The sequence below is a fragment of the Schistocerca piceifrons genome, chromosome 2 (genome assembly GCF_021461385.2).
Source record: "Schistocerca piceifrons isolate TAMUIC-IGC-003096 chromosome 2, iqSchPice1.1, whole genome shotgun sequence".
NCBI classification, from domain to species: domain Eukaryota; kingdom Metazoa; phylum Arthropoda; class Insecta; order Orthoptera; family Acrididae; genus Schistocerca; species Schistocerca piceifrons.
The window spans coordinates 560,434,576-560,455,382 of NC_060139.1; the positions used below are offsets into that span (position 1 = coordinate 560,434,576).

Consider the following 20,807-nt stretch of genomic DNA (forward strand, 5'->3'; position numbering starts at 1 on the left):
GGTTTTGAACTTTTTCTTCGGAGGAGAGGTAGTGTTGCGCCACTCCACTGACTGCCATTTTGTTTCTGTTCGAAGAGAAGAATCCGCTTTTCATCGGCTGCGACGATATTCGACAAAAAAAGTCACAATCGGCTCCGTAAAGTGCAAGCAATTCAGCACAGTTGTTGCTCTTCATGATCTTCTACGAGAAGGTGAGGAACCCAGCAGGTACACACCTTTGCGAACCCCAACTGGTGGAAGAGTGTGTCAGCACTAACAACAGAGACGTCCAGTTGAGAAACGAAGTACTTGATTGTGATGCGTCGCTCAACTCGAATGACAGTGTCCTCACGTTCCTACATCACAGGAGTCACAGTTGCATGTGGCACGGGGGATCGAACAGGTTTGGACCACCTTGTTGCGATGATGACAGACGCCTCGGCCGCCAACTCACCGTGCGTTTGTTCAGTGCCAGGTCTCCGTAAACATTTTGCAAGCACCTATGAATATTTGTGACCCTCCGGTTTCCCACCAAAAGAAACTTAGAGGAAGCACTCTACTTGGAACGCAACATTTCGAAGGCTATGTACCGCGTCGCAACTTCGTGAAACTACAGTGGCTAAAGGGGGAATATTCCACTATGGCCCACAACAAGTTCCGCTTTGTTTTAAACGAAGCAAGCCGAGAAAAAGATATGTTGCATTAATTATTGAAACGTCTAGGTACTTAGTAGATCCAATCGCATTTCCACTACTGGCCAATAAAATTGCTACACCACGAAGATGACGTCCTACAGACGAGAAATTTAACCGACAGGAAGAGGTTGGTGTGATATGCAAATGATTAGCTTTTCAGAGCATTCACACAAGGTTGACGCCGGTGGCGACACCTACAACGTGCTGACATGAGGAGAGTTTCCAACCGATTTCTCATACACAAACAGCAGTTGACCGGCGTTGCCTGGTGAAATGTTGTTCTGATGCCTCGTGTAAGGAGGAGAAATACGTACCATCACGTTTCCGTCTTTGATAAAGGTCGGATTGTAGCCTATCGGGATTGCGGTTTATCGTATCGCGACATTGCTGCTCGCGTTGTTCGAGATCCAATGACTGTTAGCAGAATATGGAATCGGTGGGTTCAGGAGGGTAATACGGAACGCCGTGCTGGATCCCAACGGCCTCGTATCACTAGCAGTCGAGATGACAGGCATCTTATCCGCATGGCTGTAACGGATCGCGAAGCCACGTCTCGATCCCTGAGTCAACAGATGGGGACGTTTGCAAGACAACAACCATCTGCACGAAAAGTTCGACGACGTTTGGAGCAGCATGGACTATCAGCTCTGAGACCACGGCTGCGGTTACCCTGGACGCTGCATCACAGACAGGAGCGCCTACGATGGTGTACTCAACGACGAACCTGGTGCACGAATGGCAAAACGTCATTTTTTCGGATGGATGCAGGTTCTGTTTACAGCATCATGAGGGTCGCATCCGTGTTTGGCGACATTGCGGTGAACGCACATTGGAAGCGTGTATTCGTCATCGCCATACTGGCGTATCACCCGGCGTGATGGTATGGGGTGCCATTGGTTACACGTCTCGGTCACCTCTTGTTCGCACTGACGGCACTTTGAACAGTGGAGTTACATTTCAGATGTGTTACGACCCTTTATTCGATCCCTGCGAAACCCTACATATCAGCAGGATAATGAACGACCGCATGTTGCAGGTCCTGTACTGGCCTTTCTGGATACAGAAAATGTTCTACTGCTGCCCTGGCCAGCACATTCTCCAGATCTCTCACCAGTTGAAAACGTCTGGTCAATGGTGGCTGAGCAACTGACTCGTCACAATACGCCAGTCACTACTCTTGATGAACTGTGGTATCATGTTGAAGCTGCATGGGCAGCTGTACCTGTACGCGCCATCGAAGCTCTGTTTGATTCAATGCCCAGGCGTATCAAGGCCGTTATTACGGCCAGAGGTGGTGGTTCTGGGTATTGATTTCTCAGGATCTATGCACCCAAACTGCGTGAAAATGTAATCACGTTTCAGTTCTAGTATAATATATTTGTCCAATGAATACCTGTTTATCATCTGCATTTCTTCTTGGTGTAGCAATTTTGATGGCCAGTAGTGTCCTATTGAGTTTGGCGTCACTGTAGATGCGCGTGTGGACGCGGCTTAACATTTGCAGCGAGAAGATGAGAGTGCGCAGCTCGTGCTTCCTGCAGATAAGAAGGCTGGCCGAGGCAGCCTTCGGCCGGGCGCGCCTCGCCAGAAGACGCGCGCCATGTGGAGGAGGAGCAGCGCAGCCCCGGTGCTGGTGCTGGCGGCGTGGGCGGTGCTGCGTGCCGCGGCTGCTCAGCCGGGGGCGGGGGAGCAGCTGGTGCGGCGCAAGAGGATCGTCGGCGGAGACCCCGCCCCGCAGCCGCCCGCCGACGACCCAGCGGTCGTCATCTACCGCGGCGACGAGCAGGCCACGCTGCGGGGGGTGCGCGAGGGCCCCTACTACGCCTTCAGGGGCATCCGCTTCGCCGAGCCCCCCGTCGGCAGGTTCAGGCTTCAGGTGAGCAGCGACCTTTTGATCTGCTTCGCTGCCTCGCTGGCTTTGTGGTTAACAGACGAGCCTCGCTGTTTTCGAAGAGAAGTTTCACTTAGTCTACAATTTTTTGGAAATTTGTGGGGAGCCCTGTTTGTTGTAGAAGAGCATCCTTGCCTGTTTTATAACGCTATACGATATTACAGTACCCGTGCTGTTCTAACGTACTTTTCAATGTCTTTCAAGCATGCGTGAATGTCGGAAGGAATAGGCCCTGCAGCGATCGACAGCCATATGAAATACGAGAATCGTATTCGCTTTTGCCAGTATTGCTAAACTTTGTCTGCATGCGTGCATGCCTGAAGGACTTTTCAAATTAAATCAGAATAATACAGACATTCCAGTATAGTATTTCATATCTAATATCTGTGCTTCGACTTTAATCGTACGTTTTTTCTGGCATCGAACTCACAGTATTTGTGCGAGTGTAGGAGGTAGACGAGAGGGGTGACCTATGGAAGTTTGGGTCTGTCTGGGGAGCGTGCTCGGGTGGTCGAGATGGTCAAGACGGCCGCTCGCGTCAAGCAGAAGTTCCGGTTTCGAGCCCCGGACCGTGCACAAATTTTCATTGTCATCAATGCACAGTGCAGCGAAAGTTCGGCAGTATTCGCAGGTGCGAATATGATTCTCGTATGTTGTACAAGGGGAAGTAAACTGAACGCCGAACACCTACCACAACAGGACCATGGAGTGGTTCCATCCAAAAGTAACTGGAACGTGCTTAATACATTGACCTCACTGGGAAACGAGGCGATCAATTGCTGTTTCATACAATGCAGTCGCCCGCTGACGCATCCACTCCTGCACTTTCTCGTCCAACTCAAACCTAAGTTCACGCATGTCTTTCTCCAGGTCACCACAGATGTGAAAATCAAACGGTGAAAGATCGGGGCTATGCCTAGAATGTTGCATTGTTTCCCAACCAAAGCGTAGCCTTCTTCCTATTGGCAGTGTGGGGGCGGGCGTTATCGTGCTGTAGGATGATTCCGTCCGACAGCATTCCGACAGCCTGAGTTAATGCAAAGCCAACAGTGGAAACATTCCACACCTACCTCGCGAAAGAAATCCAAAGTTGTTCACACAAATTTCGTTAAGGTCTTGGTGACCTCCTCCGCTGGCCGCAGGGTCACTCCGCTATCGCGGAACCAGAATCAGTGTGCAGCACTGTGAAGACAATCTGCAGAAATTGCGACACCTCATGAAGTTTAAACGCCGAGGAATGCTCTTGGACGGAATCATTCTGTGCACGATAACACCCGCCCCACTGTGGCAATCGGACAAGGGCTACACTTCAGTAAGATGGCTGTGAAACACTACAACGTCCTCCGTTCAGGCCGGATCTTTCACCGTGTGTTCCACATCTTTGGCGACCTGGAACATGCGTAGTCGTCGGTTTGAGTCGGACGAGGAAGTGCAAGAGTGGGTGCGATTAGGGATCCGTCAGCGGCCGACCTCGTTCTACGAAACAGGAATTGACCGTCTCGTCTCCTAGTGGGATAAATGTCTTAATGCGTGTGGTGATTACTTTTCAATGAAGCCATTCCGTGGCCCCACAGTGACGGGTTTTTACTTGACTGCCTCTCATAGAGGACAAGATGATTAGTGTTAGAGGGCAAATTTCGTTAGCTTCATAAAATGAGTATGTTCGTTTCAGAGGTTGAGTCTTGTTTGTTTTTGAAGACGAGACTTGTTTGTTTCACAAAAGCGACTTGGTTACGCGGTGGTTTAGGGGAAGTCAAGACAAACTCGTGGTCTACCGAGAGAGGAAACAACCTCAAATTGGTCTACAAAAGCCACTGAAACTACAGCGCAAACGCTGCTCGCGAGATGCAAGTATTTAATATTTTCTCCCTTTCCTATTCTACTGGCTGTCGTTAACGTTTGTAAGTTAACCTTCCCTGTGAGGATAATCAAAGGAAGAGACTTTTGAACAAGCTATGCAAAAACTCATTACTTTTTCAATTCGATCTGAACTTATCCCTCACAAGCATTGTTATCTTGTAGTAAGGACAGATTGCAGCCGAAATCTCGTGCGGTGCACTTGCGCTATAGCTTCAGCGGCTTTTGTATGCCAATTTAAGATTGGTTCCTGGCGTGGTAGATCACAACTGTCTTGTGTCAAATTGTTAATCATCACTTCCCCTACACCACAGTAGTATACGTTGTAAGTGAACAGTGATCGTTTACACCCCGTTATTTGCTTCAGGAGAAGAGTTCTGTTTCTTTCAGAAGCGGTAACGTGGTTGTGTTCTAAAAACAAGTCTCGTTTATTTGAGTTTTTCGATGAGGAGTCGTGGTCGTTATGTTACGTTGAAGAGATATATTACCCGCTACGTTTTAATAAAACATTTATATAGAAAGACAATGAAAATGGTGCAGTATCAGACTACAGATATAAAGGTCTCAGGTTCGATCCCAAATCATTCATTCGATATTTATCTGTCATATATAACTTATATAAAAAATAAAAGCAAAAACAAACGAAAATGGTACAGTGCAGACTGTGGATCGGAAGGTTTCGAATTCGATCACTGGTTAGTCTTATGGATTTATCTGTCATTTATTAAGTCTTTCACCTCTGGAAATGTTTGCTAGCGTGTTGGACCGTGCTTTAGAGTCCATGTTAAACTGTACGTCCCCCCATAGCTGTCTGGAAAGGTTATGTCAGTTCAAAGGTCGGAGGAAGGCAATGACATACCACTTTCAATAACTGGTGTTCAAACCATTAGGGCTCGTGACAGCTTTACCTTTTACCAGACTAACATCAACATACCAAAATATGTTTGAGACGTACGACGATGGTTCAGGAAGATAAGCCTGCCTCTGCTACTTATTATCTCTACATAACTTTATTGTTAAAATTTAAACAATATTCTACATAAAACACGTCGGTGCAGTCAGGTCACCTGCAGGGAGTATGCCGACAATGTAGGTGTTACGAGAACAAGACAAAAAGACTCTACATAACAGTTTTCTAATTTAGCACAAAATTTCCAGCGACATCGTTTTTAAACACGGCCACTCTTCTATTTAAGCAACTGGTGCATCGTTGCTCAAGCTTTCCAGTACGCACAGAACCTTTCCGTTGAGCGGCAAGCCACGTATGCGCTATCTCCTTCGTGTCACCAGAAGTGAATCGACGGCCTCTTAAACCATTTTTAAGTCGACCAAATAGATCGAAATCCGACGGGACGAGGTCAGAACTGTGTCCAGCGTGCTCGAACAACTCCAAATACATATTCTGAAATGTCTAGACAGTGTGGGCTGCAACATGTGGACGTGCTTTATCTTGCAAAAAAAGTAACGGAGTTTGACAAAAGACTTCATAGTTTGTCTCAAATTGCTGGCTTCAGCAAAGCATATAACTGTAACATCGACTGTTTGCTGTTGACTTGTTTTCCGGGAATGATCCAAAATTGGCCCTTGTGTGAACTTAACTACTGTGGGGACCCCCTATCCTGCAGAGAGCTGACTCTTGAATTTCTTTTTCGCTGGAGATCATGGGGGTTTCTATTCCATGCTACTGTATTTGATCTTCGGTTCAAAGTGATTAACCCATGTTTCACCTGCAGCCATACGACTGCACTTGTTGGGTTCTTGGAGTTGCTTTGGGATATATTTTGCACAGATTACGAAATTTGAGCCTTTTGTGGAAGATGTCAAATGGGAAACTATGACTAATGCGCATGTGGTTTGCCATTTCCTTAACAGTCACTCGTCAGTTATTCAAAATCTACATCACCACTCTGCAATTCACATCCAAGTGCTTGGCAGAGGGCTCACAGAACCACTTTCATACTACTGGTCAACTGATCCACTTTTGAGTAGCTAGTCGGAAAAATGAACGCCTAAATCTTTCTGTAATAGCTCCAAATTCTCTTATTTTATTAAGATGGTCGTTCCTACCTACCTGGTGGGGTTCAACAAAATATTTTAGCTTTCTGACCAGAAAGTGGTGACTGAAATTTCCTGAAAATATCTCGCCGCAACAAAAAACGTCTTTGTTGTAATGATTGCCACTCCAACTCGCCTATTACTCCACCTCCTGTTTCAGCATAATACATAGCAAGCTACTCTTCTTTGAATTTTGTTGATGTTCTCCCTCAATCCTGTCTCATAAGGATCCCAGAAGAGAACGAACAAGTTTAGTGTAGGTGATCTCTTTAGAAGATTTGTTGCATCTTCTAAGTGATCTGTCAATAAAACGCATTATTTGATTCGCCCTCCTCACGACGCTTCCAATGTGAACGTTCCGATTTAATTGCTATTAATTGTAATCCCTAGATGTTTAGATTGAATCTAAAAATTTAAATTTGAATTATTTATCAAGTAACCAATATTTAACGGATTCTTTTTAGTATGTTCGTGGAGGACCTCGCATTTACTATTGCTCACTTTTGGCACCATACAGACATCTTACCTAAATCGTTTCGTAATTCATACTGGTGTTCTGAAAACTTTGCTAGGTGGAAAGTACATCATGTGCAAACAATCTAAGATGGCTGTTCAAATTGTCTCCCAAATCGTTTGTATACACTACTGGCCATTAAAATTGCTACACCAAGAAGAAATGCAGGTGATAAACAGGTATTCATTGGACAAATATATTATAGTAGAACTGACATGTAATTACATTTTCACGCAATTTGGGTGCATAGAACAACCACCTCTGGCCGTTATAACGGCCTTGATACGCCTGGGCATTGAGTCAAACAGACTTTGGATGGTGTGTACAGGTACAGCTGCCCATGCAGCTTCAACACGATACTACAGTTCATCAAGAGTAGTAACTGGCGTATTGTGACGAGCCAGTTGCTCCGCCACCATTGACCAGACGTCTCAGTTGGTGAGAGATCTGGAGAATGTGCTGGCCAGGGCAGCAGTAGAATACTTCCTGTATCCAGAAAGACCCGAACAGGACCTGCAACATGCGATCGTGCATTATCCTGCTGAAATGTAGGGTTCCGCAAGGATCGAATGAAGCGTAGTGCCACTGGTCGCAACACATCTGAAATGTAACGTCCACTTTTCAAAGTGCCGTCAATGCGAACAAGAGGTGACCGAGACGTGTAACCAATGGCACCCCATACCATCACGCCGGGTGATACGTCAGTATGGCGATGACGAATACACGCTTCCAGTGTGCGTTCACCGCGATACCGCCAAACACGGATGCGACCATCATGATGCTGTAAACAGGACCTGGATCATACGAAAAAATGACGTTTTGGGATTCGTGCACGCAGGTTCGTCGTTGAGTACACCATCGCAGGCGCTCCTGTCTGCGATGCAGCGGCAAGGGTAACAGCAGTCATAGTCTCCGAGCTGATAGTCCATGCAGCTGCAAACGTCGTCGAACTGTTCGTGCAGATGGTTGTTGTCTTGCAAACGTCCCCATCTGTTGACTCAGGGATCGAGACGTGGCTTCGCGATCCGTTACAGCCATGCGGATAAGATACCAGTCATCTCGACTGCTGGCGATACGAGGCTGTTGGGATCCAGCACGGCGTTCCGTATTACCCTTCTGAACCCACCGATTCCATATTCTGCTAACAGTCATTGGATCTCGAACAACGCGAGCAGCAATGTCGCGATACGATAAACCGCAATCGCGATAGGCTACAATCCGACCTTTATCAAAGTCGGAAACGTGATGGTACGCATTTCTCCTCCTTACACGAGGCATCAGAACAACGTTTCACCAGGCAACGCCGGTCAACTGCTGTTTGTGTATGAGAAATCGGTTGGAAACTCTCCTCATGTCAGCACGTTGTAGGTGTCGCCACCGGCGCCAACCTAGTGTGAATACTCTGAAAAGCTAATCATTTGCATATCACAGCAACTTCTTCCTGTCGGTTAAATTTCGCGTCTGTAGCACGTCAGCTTGGTGGTGTAGCAATTTCAATAAGTAATGCAACGTATTTCTTTTTCTCGGCCCATTTCGGTTGAAAAAAATGTGGGATTTGTTGTGGGATATTGTGGAATATTCCCGCTTCTGCCCCTATAGTTGCCTGAAGTTCCATAGGTGGCGGCGCTGTACTTAGACCTCAAAACGGCGTGTGTAGCGGAGGTTCGTTCGAAGCAGAGAGCTTTCATTGAGTTTCCTTTCGTGGAAAACCAGAGTATCGCCATTAATGAACAGCATTGCAGGAGGTGTTTTCTAACAAGATAACGGTCGCCCACTTACCGCCGTTGTAACCCATCATGCTGTACGGAGTGACGACATGGTGCCTTGGCCTGCTCGATCACCAGATCAGTCTCCAACCGAGCACGTATGAGAGATCATCGGACGACAACGCCAGCGTCATCCGTAAACAGCATTAACCGTCCCTGTAGTGACCAACCAACTTCAGCAGGCATGGAACTCCAACCCACAAACCGACATCCTCCACTTGTACAAATAATGCATGCACGTTTGCATGCTTGCATACAACATTCTGTCGGTTACACCGATTTTTGACGTACCAACATTTAACATTTGCAGTGGCTTATCTCGCTCTTGCATTAACTTGCGGTTTTGCAATGTTAATCACTTAAATATGTTACCTAGGCAAATGTATTCCCGAAATTTCATTACTCTACATTAAAATATTTTGGTGTTGCCATTTTTTTTACACAACCTGGGGCAGGAGACTAGCCTTTGTTAGTGACTTAAATTACTTGACTACACCGAGGATATGGACTTCTAAGTTGCTCGAGTTGGCAGCTGTTCTCGATTTGAATTTTGGAAAATTTTCTGCATCTTTTCTTGGTGAAGGAATTTAGAAAACCCGTTTTGTGTAACTAGCTTTAGCAGCGTTGTCATCGGTAACATTACCATCGCTAACGCGGAGAAGGTGCTTGAACGTATCTTGCCATTGGTGTACTTTAAATACGACCAGAATCTCTTTACATATCTTCCACATTTGGAGACAGAGTTTCATTGTGGAAACTTTTAAAACCATCTTGCATTGAAGCCCGCACTAAGTTTCGAACTTCTGTAAAACATTCCTAATATTGGAGATTTTGTGTTCTTTTAATCTGGCATGCTGTTTTCGTTGCTTCTGTGACAGTGTTCTGACCTATTTTTATACCATGGGGGATCTGCTAGGTACGTCTTTTGTTAATTTGCTTGGTATGATTCTTTCCGTTGCCGTCAATATAATTTCTTTGAATGTAAGCTACATCTGATCTACGGTTACAAAAGTTTGGCAGGAATGGAGACTGTTTCTTAGGTAGCCATTAAGCGAATCTTTATCTTTTTTTTTAAACAGATAGATTCTGCATTTCTTTTTGATGGATTTGGGTGTTACGGTATTCAGTCTTGTTGGGTGTTACGGTATTCAGTCTTGGTACCAAGATTTAGTGGTCACTAATCCTTGTATCTGTTATGAAGCTTTCCATTTGCTCAGGATTGTTTGTTGCCAAAACGTTAAATATGTTATCGCAACCATTTACACTTCATATGAACTCCTGAATTAACTACTCAAAATAATACGTTTAGTACAATTTCGGGCAATGTTTTATGCCTACCAGCAATGTTAAGAATATCGTATTTTCATCAACATTTCGAAAGTAGATCGGAGCTCCTCCAACTACAACTGTAAGATTCGGGTACCTATTCGAAATTAGACTTAAATATTCCTGGCACCCTTCAGCAACTATATTATCTTAGCCTGGGGGTTGTTAAAAGGAACCAATTATTAACTAATTCCAGTCGTCGAGTATAACCTGTACCCACACTTGGCCTGCCGTCACTGATATTGCCGACTCCGAACAAAGACTTCGCAAACCCCAGGCATTTGGGTCAAAGTGAATAATTTTTTTCGGACACATACAGCCTGTCGACAAGAAGTTGGCCAGTTGTCACTGATAAGCAGCCATGATATAAATCACACTTGACTGTAACAGGGATTAATGAAAGGACGGTATAGAGACATTCATGTTCAAATATCGATTTTATCTGTAGTAATGAATATAAAATTGTTTTCAATATGAAAATAATGTGTATAGGAGAGCGTCTAAATGTGGTTGCCGCTGCTTTTTTATATATTAACGAACCGAGCTACCCACGTATTAGTCCTTATATAGTGTATTTTAACTAGCATGTATTACAATCTATTTATCTCCAATCAGTCGAATTTCTCCAGATATGAAAAAGGTTTGGGTTTAACCTGGCCAGTTGTAACACCTCACGTCCTCTCTCCTCCTCCCCATAGGATGCCCCAAGACACCCTCAAAACTAGGACAAATCCGGGGAGAACCGAACGTATGGCATACTATCTACTTCAGTTTAACTAGAACATAAACTGCTTCTAATAGCAACAAACACGTCACTACCAACAATTTGATCTCTCCTTTCTGAACATCGTTAGGTCCTTGGTAAAAACTTTGACTGGTCTTATCACTAGTTTTAGTCAGATTTCAGTGCCTGTAACGATTTCTGCTTCAGTGCTCTCTATGAACACCTGGAGTTCCAGTTCTTTCTAAACACAGCAACGACAGTTTACAACTATAATACCAGTGTTTCCTAATTCTAGTCTAGTCCTCTGTTTGAGATGCACCCTTTGAGACTGAACTGTAGTTCTTACACTTCTGCATCACTATGGATGCGACTGGACATCCTGCTCTTTTCTCCTAGTTCATGCTTGTTTGGCTGATTTTGAGTTATTCAATCCATTGGCAAACACTGCTTAAACATTACCCCCTCCCATATATGTGGTAAAAGACTCCTGTGGGCTTCATCCCTGGTACACCTTCGGACTATAGTATCCACCTGGGACTAAACTGCTCCGCATACCAGGCCTGTATTGTAGGATGATGCCTCTGCTGGTGGACGTGCATATGCAACTCACGTCAACATACCATAACTCACTGAGCTGTTTTTAAGCCCAGCCTCATACAGCTCAGGCTGTTTGCGTTGTAGCTCCATACAGTGGCCACAGGAGGCGCCAACCTCACAATAGAGAGCACTGTAGTCTTGACATCATTATACAGGGTGATTCAAAAAGAATACCACAACTTTAGAAATTTAAAACTCTGCAACGACAAAAGGCAGAGCTAAGCATTATCTGTCGGCGAATTAAGGGAGCTATAAAGTTTCATTTAGTTGTACATTTGTACGCTTGAGGCGCTGTTGACTAGGCGTCAGCGTCAGTTGATGCTAAGATGGCGACCGCTCAACAGAAAGCTTTTTGTGTTATTGAGTACGGCAGAAGTGAATCGACGGCAGTTGTTCAGCGTGCATTTCGAATGAAGTATGGTGTTAAACCTCCTGATAGATGGTGTATTAAACGTTGGTATAAACAGTTTACAGAGAATGGGTGTTTGTGCAAAGGGAAAAGTTCTGGACGGCCGAGAACGAGTGATGAAAATGTAGCACGCATCCAGCAAGCATTTGTTTGCAGCCCAGGAAAATCAACTCACAGAGCTAGCAGAGAGCTGCAAATTCCACAATCAACTGTATGGAGAGTCCTACGAAAAAGGTTAGTTATGAAACCTGAACGTCAACTACCCGAGGCGATGGATCGGCCGCCAGGCAGCCCGTGACAGAGCACTTCATCACTGGCCTCCAAGAAGCCCTTATCTTACCCCCTGCGATTTTTTCTTATGGGGGTATGTTAAGGATATGGTGTTTCGGCCACCTCTCCCAGCCACCATTGATGATTTGAAACGAGAAATAACAGCAGCTATCCAAACTGTTACGCCTGATATGCTACAGAGAGTGTGGAACGAGTTGGAGTATCGGGTTGATATTGCTCGAGTGTCTGGAGGGGGCCATATTGAACATCTCTGAACTTGTTTTTGAGTGAAAAAAAAACCTTTTTAAATACTCTTTGTAATGATGTATAACAGAAGGTTATATTATGTTTCTTTCATTAAATACACATTTTTAAAGTTGTGGTATTCTTTTTGAATCACCCTGTATTATGCAACATCACACGCCCATTCAGCGTCACACTGGTATCACTCCACTGGAGAGTATTTAGGCTGCCACCAGACCACACTGGAACTAGTACACGCTCCAAGCGTTACATTCACTAATAGCCCACTGATTGGATTCATCACCCTCGTCATGAGCACCTGTCGCACTCCCAGGTGCCACTCCTCACCAAACATCATCCCATCGGCGGCTGCTGTCATTGAGCCATCGCCTCCGACATCTGCCAGAGCCTACGTCCTGGAAATATCTTCGTCCCATCGGCAGCTATTGACGTCGAGCCACTGCCTCCAACATCCACCGACACCTCAGAAGCCTAAGCAGTGTTGTCTCACAGGCAGCTGTCATCACTGAGTCATTCACCTCCAACACCAGCCAATGTCTGATGTCCCAGAAGTACCGTCACCCTCAAGGACATACTCCTGGTTTGGGTCCTACTGTCGACCACCCTCTGCATTCTTCTACTCTGTCGCCCACTATGACTCATGTAGGCCACAATCCCCTAAACGTCTAGAAGTAACATTTCTATCTGTACTTTAGTAGTGTGGTCATTCGTATACAAACACTGTATTTGAATTATGTTCTTACTTCGTGTCACGTGTCATTTAAAAAAAAAAAAAAAAAAATAAAAAAAAAAAAAAAAAAAAAAAAAAAAAAAGAGAGAGAGAGAGAGGTTACAGAACGTTTTTCCCGATTGGTGCAAGTGGAGAGTGGCACAGCCATATTGGCTTCGCAAGAACACGAAACCAACTTATGTAACAATCCTGAAATCTACCAAAGTCAAGGGAGTTGTGCCATCTGTTGGCTGTGAGTACACTAAACTGTACTGCCAATCTAAAGCCAGTTACGATAAAAGTAAAGACACTTATTCAATTACCCTTGTATAATCACGGAGGTAGATCAAATAAAAAAAGAAAGAGATCGCTGAACAAAACAATAACAGTCTTTCCGGATGTCAACATGGCTTCAGATCACAGCACTCAACTGAAACAGTAGCTTTCAACTTGACAAAAATCTCTGGGTTATTCTTAGCCCTAACAAACACATTCGATGTAATTTATCATTCTGTGCTCCTGACAAATCTTGAGGAATATGGTGTAAGAGGCCTGCCAAATGATTCTATTAAATCATGTTTGGTATATCACGCTGAGGTAACAGAAATAAAGTATGTGGAAGAGAATGAACTCCAGGTTCCCCTTTGGGAACCATGTGTACTAAGACATGATGATTCAGGGGGCTCAATTTTAGGATCATTTCTTTTCTTTCATATATATAAACGACTACCCATTAAACATTAGTGATTCAGAGTCATTGCTATAGTGCCACACAAAACAACAAGATGTGCAAGCCTCCTCACGAAAAACACAACCACATCATAACACCACCACCTCTGAATTTTACTGTTGGCACTACACACATTGGCAGATGACGTTCAACAGGCATTCGCCATATGCCCACCCTGCCATCGGATCACCACACTGTGTACCATGATTCGTCACTCCACACTACATTTTTCCACTGTTCAATTGTCCAACATTTACACTCCTTACACCAAACGAGGCGTTGTCTGGCATTTACTGGCTTGATGTGTGACTTATGAGCAGCCACTCGACAATGAAATCCAAGTTTTCTCACCTCCCACCTAACTGTCATAGTACTTGCAGTGGATCCTGATGCAGTTTGGGATTCCTGTGTGTTGGTCTGGATAGATGTCTGCTTATTACACATTACAACCCTCTTCAACTGTTGGCGGTCTCTATCAGTCAACAGATGAGGTCGGCCTGTACGCTTTTGTGCTGGGAGTGTCCCTTCAAGTTTCCACTTCACTATCGCATTGGAAACAGTGGATCTAGGGATGTTTAAGAATGTGGAAATCTTGTGTACAGACATATGACACAAGTGGCACCCAATCACCTGACCACGTTCAAAGTCCATGAATTCTGTGGGGCACCCCATTCTGCTCTCTCACGATGTGTGATGACTACTGAGGTCGCTGATATGGAGTACCTGGCAGTAGGTGGCAGCGCAATGCACCTAATATGAAAAATGTATGTTGTTGGGGGTGTACGGATACTTTTGATCACATATTGTAGTTATGCACTGTTCATGAATACAGTGCTGGACCAAACAATAACATACATGTTAGTCATTGCAACACATTACACTAAAATAGTGTGTATCATGTAGGAAAAAACTGTACGTCAGGGTACCAAGACATATAAAATCTCCCTCAGAACTACATACCTTTAAAACATCTGTGAGATTGTACCTGCTGCAAAACTGTTTTGCTTCAGTCTCTTGATACCCATGCATGGAAACATGTAAATCAAACTTTTAACTGTAGAAATAAATTGCAACTATATAATATACCTTCAGCTTTCTAACTATTTATTGTTTAGATCCAATTTGTTACAAAAATGTAAATGATCTACCAGTCATTTGCAAGTTGTAAAACGAATCAATAAAATAATATTGTGTACAATATACTGTATACAACATATTTATTGGAAAATACAGGTATAATGACAGGTATAAATAAAATAAGTTGAATGTTCAAGAATATACCTCAGTAAATATCCTTTAATTACTATAGTGCACAACTGGAGAAACCAGATAGGGAAGGAAAGGACAGTACTGCACCAAAACACGTACAGTAATCTGCCACTGATCCTGCACACAGGTCTCTTGTGCTCACATTTACAGGGAACGCTGCTCAGTGACCGCAACATTCCCTTTTGTTTAACATTGGAGTGTGAGCACTGTCCTGTGGCCATCTTCCTTGTGCCTGTGGAAACATACACTCACATTCCCGCTCTGACAGTCCAGTCCTCTTTCACCTCCCACACTGAGGATTCCTAAAACTGTGCTGAATATGACCAGGCCAACCACACTAATAACATGTGACTTCAGTATTTAAAAACAACCGTCCTTTCCCCAGGTGTGGTTACCACACCTTTTCCGCCAAAGCTGTTGCAATTGCCACCTATGACATTACGGGAAATTTCAGCTGGCAAATAAAACAGGAATACATCTAATGCCATCTGCTCTGCCTCTTGGAGAACGTCTTCATTGGTGTCATCATTATCTGTCATTTTGCAACTATTGATGTTTAACTTCCTAATTCAGTCTCCAAGGAATCTCCTTGTCTCTGCATTGTAGTACTGAGTAGTTCTCTGTAATAGTTAGAGATGTACTTCCTCCTACAGTATTCCAATAGCCCTTCCTGCAAATCCTGGAACAGGCACTCTGCAGTTTCTCACAGTACGTCACATATGCCCTCGTGTCCCCGATTAAATCATACTCAACAACTGATCATAAATCTGTCCCCCAACTTTGTGGCCATGAGTAGGTTATCCACAAAAGTAAAAATATCGTCTCCTGATTTACCCAAAAAAGGATTCACTGTGCTAGCATCTAGGACTGATAGAGACACACTAGGAGGGGCCTGTTCCCTTCTCTTCTTGTGTAACCTCTGTGGTTGCTATATAGCTCTACATTATCCGCTAGCATTTGAGTGATCTGATCAAGTAAGTACTAAATCAGTCTAGAGCTGATAGCTTCTCACCCAATGTCATAATGTTGGCTGTCTATCATGACCAAAATCCCAAAAGAAATAAATGTAAAATATCACACACTTCAGAGAGGAAAGATACAACAGAGAGAAGGTAGGCAATGAAAACCTCATAACTCCATCTGTCTGTGAAAACTCTTAATTCTAATAGGTTCCCTAATGGGTAGGTGAGAAAGTTCCAGTCACATTCAGCTTAGAGACAGTTGTTTCATTTATTTATTTATAACAGTTTACTATGGAAAACTCATGCCTATACCCACCAGGTCAGGGGTGGACTATGAACCCCTGGTGCTTACTGTATGGTGCATAGTCATGAAGATGTCTGTGGTCGCTACAACCAGTGCACCCGATAGTGAGGTGATGTTGCGTGGCAAACATTCTAGACTGCATCAGGTGCTGGCACAGCAATCTGGCTGCTGCACTGGTACCAAGGCAATAGGAGACCTACACAGCCATAGTGAATCACAAGACATATATATCTAGGTTGCAAACCCTGGCCTCTAAGCCTGGTTGGCAGTATCTGGTGTTGGCTGTGCCCAGTGGATCAGCGACTTGGAGGGTCTCAGTTCGACCCTCAGCCCTTCAGTGCTGCTGCTTGACCCCCAAGTAAGTAGTTCCATAGGATGGCGAACATAGATATCTGCTCCAGATGGTGGTTGGTGAATGGTGAAGGGCTATGGGTGGTATCCTACTGTACAACTGTCGCCGATTCAGTGTCATGTCCTGGCTGGATTACCTCTATTTATATCCGTTAGGGTGGGCTTATTGATAAGCAAACACCCCAGATGTCAAAGACTCTGCTTGCTGCAATGCCACTTAAGTGTCCTGGGTTTAAGCAGTACTGTTGGTGGTTGACCAAATGGTTGTGTCAGTGAAACTTCCTGGCAGATTAAAACTGTGTGCCAGACCGAGACTCAAACTCGGGAACTTTGCCTTTCGCGGGCAAGTGCTCTACCAACTGAGCTACCCAAGCACGACTCATGCCCCATCCTCACAGCTTTACTTCTGCCAATATCTCGTCTCTACCTTCCAAACTTTACAGTGTAATGATACAAGTGTGGTGCCAAAATGCTGTACTGACTTGTTATGGCAAGCAGTAGGATTATGGCCAGAGGTGCTTGAAAAGCTCTGTGTTGCTACACTAATAGATAGATAATTGGATCAATTACATGTATATTCCTGTAGGCACCAGGAAGACAAGGCTAGACAGTGGGGGAGTCCACGGTCTGGAGATAGTGTATTTGACTACGAGTTAGAACGTCTTGGGCCCGGGTTAGAAAACAGCCACTGCTTAAATTTTGAATAAAAAGTCATCAGCAATGGTGATCGAAGACTTCCAGCGTGAGAAGTCACCCTTGTTCTTCCAACAGTCTTCTCAAATAGGGCAGAGGAGCAGACAGAGGTTCAGGGACTCTCTTGCCCTTAGGGTGGGAAACTGCCCTTAAAAAGTGGAAGAATCAGCAATGATCAAAGGCATGAGGGTGCAAAAGCCTCTGCATTAAAGACACACAATGTGTATCCACAGTACATGTGACCTGTAATTGAAAAAGTGTCATGATCATCTCCTCAATGGCAAAGGATTCCAGATTAGTCTCCCACCCAGATCTCCATGGGGAAGGTTACCATGAGAAAAAGGTAGAATACCACCAATGAGATAACGTGCTACAAGTTGGAGCATGGAATGTAAAAGGTTTGAACATAGTAGGAAAGTTAGAAAATCTGAAAAGAGAAATGCAAAGGCTCAGTCGTATAACAGGGGTAGGATTCATTTTGAATATGAAAGTAGGGCAGAGAGTGAGCCACATACTGTGAACAGTTCAGAGATAGGGCCATTCTCATAAGAGTCAACAACAAACCATTGTCAATAATGATAGCTTAGGTATACATGCCAATGTTGCAAGCACCAGATGAAGAGATAGAGTTATTATATGAGGATACTGAATGGGTAATACAGTACGTAACGAGAGATGAAAATCTAGTAGTCATGGAGCATTGGAATGTGGTTATAGGGGAAGGAACAGAAGAAAGGGTTATGGGAGAGTATGCCCTTGGCAGCAGAGATGAGAGAAGAGAAAGACTAATTGCATTCTGCAATAAATTTCAGATGGTAATAGCGAATACTCTGTTCAAGAATCACAAGACGAGGAGGTATAGTGTGAAAAGATCCAGAAACATGAGAAGTTCCAACTGGATTACATCATGGTCAGACAGAAATTCCAAAATCAGATATTAGATTGTAAGGTGTATCCAGGAGCAGATATAGATTTATATCACAATTTAGTAATGATGACTGACTACCAATGATGACTGAAGTTTAAGAGTATCGTTCAAAAGAATGAATGAGGAACGAAGTGGAATATTAAAGCACTGAGGAACAATGAGACATGTTTGAATTCACTAAATATGTTGATACTGCGATAAGGAAAACCAGAGTAAGTTGTTCAAGAGGAGACGTGTGAACATCTTTAAAAAGGGCAATCACAGAGAGACATAGATAAATGCGGAGAAACCTTGGGCAACGGATGAAGTATTTCAACTGATCGATGGAGAAAGAGGTACAAGAATGTTGAGGGAAAGAACGTAATACAGCAATGCAGCCAAGATGAAATAGCTGCCGGAGAGATGTGAATAAATCCAAAATGAAATGATCATCAGAAGGACTGACTCAGCTTATAGAAAAGTAGAAACAACTTTTGGCAAAATTAAAAGTAGGGGTGGTCATATTAAGAGTGCAATGGTAATTTCACTGTTAAACACAGAAGAGAGACTGGATAGGTGGAAAGAGTACACTGAAGGACTATATGCATAGGAGGACTTGTTGATGGTGTTGTAGAAGAAGGAATTGGAGGCAATATGGATGGCATAGGGGATTGGAACCAGTGTCAGAATTTAAAAGAACTTTGCAAGATTTGAAATCAAATAAGGCAGAAGGTACATCCACACAATTCTGAAGATAGCAAGGACAAGTAAGCTCAAAAACTATCACCGAATCAGCTTAACAGCTCATGCATTCAAACTGCTGACAAGAATAATAAACAGATGAATGGAAAAGAAAATTAAGGATCTGTTAGATGACGATCAGTTTGGTTTCAGAAAAGGTAAAGACACCAGAGAGGCAGGTCTCGTACTGCACTTAATATTAGAACCAAGACTGAAGAAAAATCAAGACATGTTCATAGGTTTCGTTGACCTATAATGCTCAACAATGTAAAATGGTGGAACAATTAAAATCACTCAAAAGAGGGAAGGCCGCTGGACCTGATGGGATACCAGTTTGATTTTACATAGAGTACGCAAAGGAACTTGCCCCCCCCCCCCCCCCCCCCCCTCTTGCAGCAGCGTACTGTAGGTCTCTACAAGAGCATAGCGTTTCAAAGGATTGGAAAAGGGCACAGGTCATCCCCATTTTCAAGAAGGGATGTCGAACAGATGTGCAGAACTATAGACCTATATCTCTAATGTCGATCAGTTGTAGAGTTTTGGAGCACGTATTGTGTTTGGGTATAATGACTTTTCTGGAGACTAGAAATCTACTCTGTAGGAATCAGCATGGGTTCCAAAAAAGACGGTTGTGTGAAACCCAGCTCGTGCTATTCGTCCATGAGACTCAGATGGCCATAGACACAGGTCCCCAGGTAGATGCCGTGTTTCTTGACTTCCACAAGACATTTGATACAGTTCTCCACAGTCATTTAATGAACACAGTAGGAGCATATGGACTATCAGACCAATTGTGTGATTAGATTGAAGAGTTCCTAGATAACAGAATGCAGCATGTCATTCTCAGTGGAGAGAAGTCTTCTGAAGTAAGAGTGGTTTCAGGTGTGCCACAGGGGAGTGTCATAAGACCGTTGCTGTTCACAATGTACATAAATGACCTTGTGGATAACATCGGAAATTCACTGAGGCTTTTTGTGGATGATGCTGTAGTATATCGAGAGCTTATAACAATGGAAAATTGTACTGAAATGCAGGAGGATCTGCAACAAATTGATGCATGGTGCAGGGAATGGCAATTATATCTCAATGTAGACAAGTGTAATATACTGCGAAGACAAAGAAAGAACCATTATCATTTAGCTACAATATAGCAAGTCAGCAACTGGAAGCAGTTAATTCCATAAATTATCTGGGAGCAGGTATTAGGAGTGATTTAAAATGGAATGACCATATAAAATTGATCGTCGGTAAAGCAGATGTCAAACTGAGATTCATTGGAAGAATCCTAAGGAAATGTAGTCTGAAAACAAAGGAAGTAGGTTATAGTACACTTGTTCGCACACTGCTTGAATACTGCTCACTGATGTGGGATCCGTACCAGATAGGGTTGATAGAAGAGATAGCGAATATCCAATGGAGAGCAGGATCATTTAGTAATCGCGAAAGCGTTATGGAGATGATAGATAAACTTCAGTGGAAGACTCTGTAAGAGAGATGCTCAGTAGCTCGATACAGGCTTTTGTTGAAGTTTCAAGAACATACCTTCACCGAGGAGTCAAGCAGTATATTGCTCCCTACTACATATATCTCATGAAGAGACCACAAGAATAAAATCACAGAGATTAGAGCCCACACAGAGGCATACCGACAATCTTTCTTTCCATGAACAATATGAGACTGGAATAGAAGGGAGAACCGATAGAGGTACTCAAAGTACCCTCTGCCACACACCATCAGGTGGCTTGCGGAGTATGGATGTAGATGTAGATGTAGATGTAGATGGTCGAAATTATG

General features: G+C 43.8%; 1 protein-coding gene across 1 annotated transcript in view; it reads left to right on the top strand.

The window, feature by feature from the left end:
* The first annotated feature begins 2,274 nt into the window (after positions 1-2,274).
* Positions 2,275-20,807, top strand: part of LOC124777324 (pyrethroid hydrolase Ces2a) — a 168,477-nt gene continuing 149,944 nt past the window's right edge. Inside the window, exon 1 of the mRNA XM_047252684.1 lies at positions 2,275-2,550. Coding sequence (XP_047108640.1) covers positions 2,275-2,550 — 276 coding nt within the window. The remainder of the gene's footprint in view (positions 2,551-20,807) is intronic.